This window comes from Poromitra crassiceps (assembly GCF_964638095.1).
Source record: "Poromitra crassiceps genome assembly, contig: HAP1_SCAFFOLD_188, whole genome shotgun sequence".
Taxonomy (NCBI): Eukaryota; Metazoa; Chordata; class Actinopteri; order Beryciformes; family Melamphaidae; genus Poromitra; species Poromitra crassiceps.
The window spans coordinates 70,001-79,547 of NW_028152195.1; the positions used below are offsets into that span (position 1 = coordinate 70,001).

Here is a 9,547-nt window from a genome sequence, read left to right on the forward strand (position 1 = left end):
TAAGGAAACACACCATGTACATACTGAATATTCAGAATGTTTAGTGTATCTGTGGGTTGTGGGTTAGGTGACACAGGACATGCTGGCTGCTGGAGTGGGTAATTTAGGCAATAAAATGATTCAAACTGGCTGGGTAGGATGTTTCTCTGGAGCCTCTCATCATGTGGCAACATGTTTTCCTCTTGGCTAGGCGCGCGTGCGTGTGTGTGTGTGTGTGTGTGTGTGTGTGTGTGTGTGTGTGTGAGAGTGTGTGTGTGTGAGAGTGTGTGTGTGTGTGTGTGTGTGTGTGTGTGTGTGTGTGTGTACCTTGCTGTCGAAGTCAGAGGTGTTGACACAGGCTTTGATGACATAGAGCAATGAGTCAACGAGGCCCTCACAAGTGCGCATGTGTTTTCTGGCCTCCTCGCCAGCCGAGCTCAGGTTCCTTTCAAACAACACACACACATATCAGATCATGGTCACTTTTTGGGACATTACATAGACAAAAGCCGTTTTCCCACATGCGTACCGGAAAATTACCTGTAAGTCAATATCGGACATTTCCCTTCACACTTCTGCTCTCGCATATGGGAATCTACCAGCGAAATTGCCTGTAGCCTATGTTGGGGGGCGGGGCGGCACTGCAGAGCGGGTGGGGAGTGACGTGTCGGCAAAACTCCGAATGGTGAAATAAGTTTGCTTGTTTATCCGTTCACCTGCGTCGCGTTGAAGCACTTTTTACAGACTGGCTTCGTTTGATGTGTCCGGGCTTGCCTTCGCTGTCGGCAACGTAAGCAAAATACTTCCACATTTCGCTTCGTGCATTTGCTTCGTCTGTGTCCCTGTCGGGCTGCTGACTGAAGGAGGAGGACGGACTGTGGCCAGAGAGCGAGCAGGCAGCAGAGGGGAGAGGGGAAAATCAGCACGCCCACACATTATTATCACAAGATCATTTCGCCAGTTTGCTTTAATGTGCGCAAATGATTAGATTATGCCCACTGGAACATTAAGCAACGTGTGTACACCTCGCCCATGAGAGTGTCGCGGGAAATGACTGGACCCGTTCTACACTTGAGTCCGCTATCGCGCATACCGCTCTTCTGACTGGCTCGAAACTGGTAAAATGTCCGCGATGATGGGGTCGCGCTTATACCGGAAAACAACTTTCCCACATGCAGGCATTAGACCACGTTCCGGTCATTTAGCGGTACAAAGCGCATGTGGGAAAACGGCTTTACATTCATTCTCTGGAGACGTCCCCTAACCCTAACCCTAACTCTAACCATAACCTCATCTGAACCCAGTGGTCGGGTTAACCGAATATTTTCCATCTTTTCAGATTTCTTTTTAAACAATGACAGAAGAATCTGAAGGCTGTCTGTCATTTGAACACAGGTAATAATAGATTATGACAGCATTTTTACAAGACGAGATGGGCGTCTCTGGATAGTGTAGCAGTAGATTCCCTGCCTACCAACACGAGGGTTGCAGGTTCGCAGCACCCACGTGTTACCTCCGGCGTCCCATACAAGCACGATTGGCTGTGTCTGGGGGAGGGAAGCCGGATTGGGGGTATGTGGCCTGGTCGCTGCACTAGCGCCTCCTCTGGTCAGTCATGGTGCCTGATCGGGTTGGAAGGGAACTGGTGGGAATAGCGTGATCCTCCCACATGCTACGTCCTGCCGGTGAAGCTCCCCCTGTCAGGTGAAAAGAAGCAGCTGGCAACTGTGCATGTGTCGGAGGAGGCATGGTGCTAGTCTACGGCTCTCCCCAGATCGGCAGAGGGTGGAGCAGCGACCGAGGCAGCAGGGGGGAAAATTAGTACAAAAGTAAAAAATAAAATGACAGACGACAAGAATAGAAAGTCAAATGCAACCTCTGCCTTAACCACTGACACAATAATCAGCTTTTTCCAAATTGGGGACGCAGCTTTTGTGCCCAATTGGACAAGCTGTCCCCAATTAACTGGTCTTAAGTCTAAAATTAGTCCCCGAAAGTAGCCGATGACAGACACACACACACACACACACACACACACACACACACACACACACACACACACACACACACGCACGCACACACACACACACACACACACACACACACACACACACACACAAGTTAGGGCTTTGATTTGCGGCTTTGCTCAACAGATACTGTAAAAGACTGACTGAAATATACATAAACAAATACACTAAATGAGAACAATGTGTGAGTGTGTGTGTGTGTGTGTGTGTGTGTGTGTGTGTGTGTGTGTGTGTGTGTGTGTGTGTTCCACTTGAATGTGTTGTGTGGGCTTTACCATCCCCAGCAGCATCCATAATGTATGAAGTGTGTGTGAGGTCTGACTGAAGTCATTATAAGCACTTTGCTGAGTAAATAAGAACTAACAGTGTGCTCACACACACACACACACACACACACACACACACACACACACACCACACACACACACATGCAGTGCATGTACACACTCACACACACAAGCACGCACGCATGCACACACACACACACTCATGCAGTGCATGTATGCACACACACACTCACACAGTGCATGTACGTACGCACACACGCACAGACACACAGACACAGACACACACACACACACAGACATACACACGGCTGTCACCAATTAGAGGCTGCGCTCCAAATCCAGCACAGCGTCTTCAAAGAACAAGCCCCAGGAGACTGACTGTGAGTGTGAGTACTGCATCCTCTTTCATTGTAATAGACTATCTATGAAAGATGGTCTATGAAACGATGATTGCTTTAAAACAGAGAGGACAAAATTCGAGCCATTTGAGTAAACAGATCCAATGGACTTTCAGAACTTATGTATTGTAATTGGTCTATTGATGTGCCAAAAATGTCAAAGGGAGTGTGTATAATATGAACGATGCACCACTCTGACACTGTTAGCCAGGCAAGTGACACTTATTGTCTGCATTTCTTTAACAAGTTATGTTGTTGGATCCACAACTCTGCTTTGTTGTTTTTAAGACTTAAATATGTTGTTTTTAAGACTTTAATATTTCCAAGGCTGTTTAAATTTACTCTAATATTCATGTTTATGTGTAAAATGATCTGGTGAACGATGGCATACAAATATCCCCCTATTTTATGATAAAGAAATAAACCTCCAATCAATAATTGAGATTCCACAACTCTGTTACTGTAACACTGACCACTTTATGCTGTATTCAAATAATAAAGAAATAGTCAAAAATATCAACTACAATAAAATCACTGTCAGTACTAAAAAAACAATCTAAAAACAACATAGTACCTGATGTAGGAGCAATGGAAACACTTAAGGTACAATGTGTTTGGCTCAGTTAAAGTGCAGTTTGTTATGCTCACAGCTGGAGGCAATAAGGTGCATAGAGTGAAGCAGCAGTACATTACACAAGCAGCAGTTTAGATAAATATATACCGTAGCTACGATGCACAACATGCAACATTATGATACAATACACACATATGTATGACCAAGTCAGAGTTTAGATACACATATATATATGATCACAATACACAGCATGCATGTAGCAGAGGCCTGTTTGTGTAGAAACATGATTTTATTAGAAAATATTGATTTTGGCTGTTTTGGGGTTTCATCAGATTTTAATAAAAAAAAAAGGCATTGTGGCATATTCATTCTGTGTAAAGGTTATTGTGAAATGTGAATGCTAAATATAGTTTTGAAGCTCATAAAGTTAGGGTGACAAGCAGAACTCGCTTACTTTGCAAAACTTTGAGGCCATTTTTCTCAAAAAACATAGTTTGGAAACAGTCAAGACATAAAGTGGTGTATCTCACTTAATCTTTGGAGTACAATGATGATTTTGATATCACCAGAAAGCTTCAATTCTCCTCTTTTTCCAACAGTGTATAAAACTCAAAATGTGTTTGGGGACAATGTGACTAATTTTGTCAGAGCCGGTCATATGACGCTATAAAAGGTGTCAGCAGTAATTTGCCCATAATTGTTGCAGTGTCCACACTTTAGAGGCCAGGGAAAAAGATGAGAAGGGCACTAAAGGGCAAGTGTCAGCTTCTGAGGGGCAGGAGAAAGACCATTTCAAATGTCCTCCTCAGGGACGTGGGACTGTGAGGCCAAAACCTGGTCCACCGCCTTCTGAAAGTCAGCCAACGTCTCAAAAGTCTGGAACGCCAGTCCTTTAGAGGTGGAAGCTTTCGCCTTTTCGCAGGTTTTTTTTTCTGTACTTTTTGTGCCCTTGAGTGGACTGGCCACACAGTATACAGGTGTACAGTTTCACTGTTTTCTGAGATCCAGTACCACTGCGCTGCACTTTAGCCACCTTGTACAGTGTGGATTGGGCTGGCTTGATGGCTGAGGACGGCTGTTGTGGCAGGGAAACAGAGGCCTGTGGCTGGGGATGAAGAGCTGGGTGCAAGGTTACCTGCGCTGCACTTGGCTGAAGGAGGACAAAGGAGGGCTGGAGTCCTGCTGCCGCGGTGCCCACCGGTGTGTGTGACGGCAGGGTGGGGGGTGCAGCAGAGAAATGGTCGTGCCTCCGTTTCAGGTTTCTGGTCCCTGCCAATGATGGAGGGACCTCATACTGTACTTGAGGCCGACTGGTGTGCGGCCTCTCTTCTGGAAGCTCTGCTGATGTGGGTTGGCTGGTTCTGGAGAGGCTTTGGTGACGTCGGAGGAGAGCCAAGCCTTGATCAGTCACATTTTTGGCTGACAGGGCCTCCTGTCTCCTGATGAACTCCGCAACAGACTTTAAGTTAATCTTCAGGATCCAACCCTGTCAGGATCGGAATCCCAAGTTTGCAGAGTTCGGGGTCATCAACAGTCACTCTCTGCTGCACACGCTGGTAGAGCGTTGTGATCTGCTTCTTTGGTGGGGACCCTCGCACCTTTTTTCCACCACAGTCAGGATGGAGCCACAGCTGTTTGATGATGCAGTACATTAGCCAGTTTTTTCTTGAATCCAGCAGGTGGGCGGGCGAAAACCTCTTGGTGAACTTGAGCTTCTGAACCAGAGCTGCCTCTGCAGGATCACCGTTGGTTCGTCCGTACCGCGCATTACCCCAGCGTGCTCTGTAGAGGCTGTCAAACTGCTGGATGTTGCGATCATGGAGGTCAAGCTTACTCCATGCACTGATGACTCTCTGCCTTGTAGAGTCACTGAGAGCTAGCTGGCCCCCCTCCAAGGCAATCTCGACCAGAACAGCGCTCAGCTCCTCCACGTGCTGGTACCCGGGGAGATGATTTGGACCGCACACATCCTCCACACATGGATCCACCTCAGGCGCCACAACCTGGTCAGTGAGACGTAGGTTCTTCCTCAGTGGAGTCAGACGGATTCTTCCACGTCAGCAGCCACCTCATCCTCGTCCTCCTCGGTCGCTTGAAGCGTCTCTCTGGTCTCAGCATAATGTTCTGTCACGCTGAATGGCTCTGATGACTGGGAGAACAGGTACTCCAAGCCGATCCGCTCGTCCCCCAGCAGGAACAGGAGGTTGGTAGTTCACCTCCTCCACCTCACCAAACAACTCCTGGCACCTTTGGTTGAGGCGATGTATCAGAGGAGACACGTACACCATGTGCTTCCTCCCCTTCTGACCTTTCACGCGGTCCGACTCCCTGTCAGCGTTCCATCGGGCCATGCCACTGAGGAGATAGACCTGGAAGGGGACGGCAGCACAGTGGGGCCCTGGGATCATCCTGGGCAGGAAGCAGTGGAAGCCCTCCAGGCTGTTGTTTCCTCTCACTGTGGTGTAATACGGCAGGCGCAAACCGTTACGGGTGGTGTGATGGGTGATGGTGTACATGTCTCTTCCTGGTGGATCTTGCATGCACTCGAGGTGTTTCTGCTGGTTCTGCCACACCCTGTCGATGGCTGCCGCGTCCTTGAACAGACTGACCTGGTTTTCGTCCATCCCCGCCGCTCCCTTGAGGATGTCGATGACGCTCTGCACACGGGCAAAGGTCTCCTGGGCTCCGACCGTGATCCTCCTGACATGATGCCGCAGATCGTATCTGCTGACGTGCAGTTCAATGATGTCAGCATCAGACAGGGAAATATAATGTGGGTGTCCTGCCCATATAGCCTGGATGAGCAGCGCCATGTCATCCTTGTTGTACGCGAACACAGCAGCCGAGAGCGCAGACATAAAGAGGGCGTACTTTGGATGGTGATTTGTTCTGAAGGCAGCGTCGAACTGGCAAATCCAGTGGAAAATGTCCAACCGCACAATCATGCCGCTCTGTGTCCAGTCATCAAACATCTGCTCCAAAGTGGTGACGCCGTACATGCGACAGCAGCCGCGGTATGTATTGGCAATTATCCTAAGCATTATAATTGTTTAATTATTGATCATGCTATTATATGTACAATACTGTTTTCATCTTTGTTTACATCTTCAACTTCAACTTCAATTTCAATGCAATGATACTCTCAAACGCCCTCAAAATCCACGATAAGAAAACACGTCACTATCATCATTGTAATATACTCAATAAATATAATATGCTGAATTTTGGACATCTGATCATGCACTCAAACATCTGCTTAATCTTCAAGATCATCCATAACGCTGCTCCTCTCCCCTTGAGGAACCTTATTACACTCAGCTCTGAAATAATGTCTCCAGCTACCAGGTCAACAAATCGGGGGGAGTGCAGAATCCCACAACGTAAGACCTCTTTTGGACAATCATCCTTCACCTTCATGGCAATAAAACAATGGAACAGCCTTCCAACAGAACTCACAACAACAACAAACTTTCTCCCGCCAAACAAAACAGTGGTTATTTGGACAGCAAAGTTGCACACACCTGTAAAATAGAGCTGTTGTGTGTGTGTGTGTGTGTGTGTGTGTGTGTGTGTGTGTGTGTGTGTGTGTGTGTGTGTGTGTGTGTGTGTGTGTGTGTGGGTGGGTGTGGGTGGGTGTGTGTGTGCGTGTGTGTGTGTGTGTGTGTGTGTGTGTGTGTGTGTGTGTGTGTGTGTGTGTGTGTGTGTGTGTGTGTGTGTGGGTGTGTGTGTGTGGGGATGCAGGGATGATTGGATTTTCTGTTTACCAGTGTTTTGTATCTCTTAACGTGTAATTTCCTTATTTTTAACTTTTTTCCTACTATGTTTCAGATTCTATTTTTCCTACTGTTTTAAGCTTGTATTTTACCTGCCCAGGGACTACGGGTGGAAAATAGCATTTCTGCTATAACCTGGTATGATGCATCTCTCCCTATTTTATAGGGTTAATGTTCTTGTACACTGTCCCTGTATTAAAAATAAAGAAATTCAAACCGTGCACCACACCAACTGTAATTGTGCAATAATCTCAATAATACTAATTACAACTGTGCAATAATTAATCTACAATACATACACTGCAGTATCTACAGTATACTCTTATTACCACTGTAACTAACTTTATCTGCAGGATGCACATACTATATACACTCACTTTACTTCGATTGACTGTTTGTTCAATTAAACATGTTCCCCTCGTAAGACTGTGTCAAAGTTACCTTCCTGGTGGAGTCGTATTTGAGGACTTTGCCAAACGTGGACATGATCTGTGTACGGTAGTCCTCAATGTTTTCCGCTTCAGAGAGGAGGAAGGCTTTCCTCAGCAGCCTTGGCGACGGCAGCACCCTTCTTGGTGGCGGTGGCTGAAACTGATGGCCCCCCAAGGTACCTGGAGGCAGAGTGAAGAAGAGAGAGGTTAATGTTGTCACTTATTTGATATGTACCTCTGCTTTTATTTTGATCTGCTGTGATCACAGGGCACCCCTGTAAAAGAGACTGACAGTTTGCGGTATAAATAAAGGATAATAATAATTGAAATGATCTAAATCTGACTGAGCATTGATTTCTACATAGACTAAACACTGGGAAAACATACAACTCAAATCTGACTTACTTAGGATCCCACCACGCTTGTTCATCTGGCAGAGGAATGTGGTATAGAGGTCTTTCCTCTGCAGATACTCTTCACAGTGGCTCTCCTGGACCTGCCTCCACACCTTAGCCATGGTGTTGCCCTGGGTGCGATCCCTCAGCAGGCCAATCACCTGCTTGTCAACGCCGCACCTGCAATTAAGCACAATGGGCCCTTTTCACAGCTGCCATTTTGTGTCTAAAAGGCAGGGTAAACACAAGTGCAACCAAAACCCACTAATTAGGGCCCCAGCACTGGAACACCTAAATGGACTGGAAGTTGGAAGCCCTAATTAAGGATTTGGTGCACCCTGTGTTACTTCCTGCCTTTTAGACACAAAATGGTGGCTGTAAAAAGGGTCTATCATGTGATGCCAGTGAAACTATGTTCTCTAGCACAACTGTTTATAATGCAAAATATTTAGTCGAGTTGAGTAAACTTTACAAACTGTAGTTTAACATAAAACAATGTGCGATACACACATAAATACAGTGAATATGTATTGTGAAATGAGGTAGACACTCACATTAGTGTTAAAACAGCAGGAAAGACTGCTTGGTGAGCTGGACTGAGCTGGTTTAGGATGGACGCATCCCACGCCAGGAAGCGGCCAATGGCATATTCCTCGGACTCCTTGGCAGCTTTCCTGCACGCGTTACAGGCCAGGACCTCCGTCAGCATGGAGTACCAGCCAAACATGTGGCAGATCTGTCTGACCGTTTTGGAGTAGCCGCAGCGGTACAGAAAAGCACTCTTGTCCACACGCGCAGGGCACTCGGACCTGGGGCATCGAAGGCTGTAGGCCCACACGCTTACTACCAGTCTCCACAGGAACAAGCTGCTGCGGAAGAAGCTGTCTGCTGTTGTTGGCACTAGTCCCCCTGTCACCACTCCAGGACGCTCAGGGGGATGAAACCACATCCGGTCATCCTTAAGGACCTTCCTTCTCCTGATGTTGCCGTGCTTGTCCTCGTACGTCATCTCCCTTTTGAAGAGCCCTCTTTCGGCATCCTCTTTCAGCCACTTGACATCCGCATGGGGGAGCCCATTTGGAGCAGACTCCCACATTTTGTGCCAGCCCTCAAATTTCACCTGGTCGTGTAACAAAGACAAAACCTTGATCTACCATTCACTCAGTGCTCTGACTGTGAAGCTGTTCTTGTGTTAAGCTGCACATCTTACCTCAGACTGAGCAGTTGCTGCTGCTGAGGGTGCAGTCCCTTCGCTCGGCTGTAGCGCTGCAGGTGTCACTTCACGTGTCCTCCTATGCTGACCAGCACGAGCTGATGGAGGAGCCTTAAAAAGATTGAGGTATTACTACAAATTGGATAAAAACAAATAAACACTGGACTAAAGTTCAGCGGACCGCACACTCCACAGACCTGCAAGACCGACTTTCAAGGTAGCATTTATTTGCAACAGATCAATCAGGAACAACGCGTTTCGCAGATGCTTCGTCAGGGTCATACTATTGTATTACCGTACTACAAACGTTTATGTCAATATAGGGCGGGGCGATATGGACAAAATCAAATATCACAATATTTCTGACAACATACCTCTATATTGTGATGATATCGTGGGGAGGGCTATAAGTGCTTTCACAACATATTTACACTATGAGAGTTTTGATAAATAATCATCAATAATGCCTA

General features: G+C 46.9%; 1 protein-coding gene across 1 annotated transcript in view; it reads right to left on the minus strand.

Annotated features, from left to right (window-relative positions):
- The window catches only part of LOC310770709 (plakophilin-4-like), a 25,124-nt gene extending 17,529 nt beyond the window's left edge, over positions 1-7,595 (minus strand). Inside the window, exons 1-2 of the mRNA XM_083663437.1 lie at positions 7,480-7,595; positions 307-424 (exon numbers count right to left, since the gene is read on the minus strand). Of these exons, the coding sequence (XP_083519563.1) occupies positions 307-387 (81 nt within the window). The 5' untranslated portion in view covers positions 388-424; positions 7,480-7,595. The remainder of the gene's footprint in view (positions 1-306; positions 425-7,479) is intronic.
- Between the last annotated feature and the right edge of the window lie 1,952 nt (positions 7,596-9,547).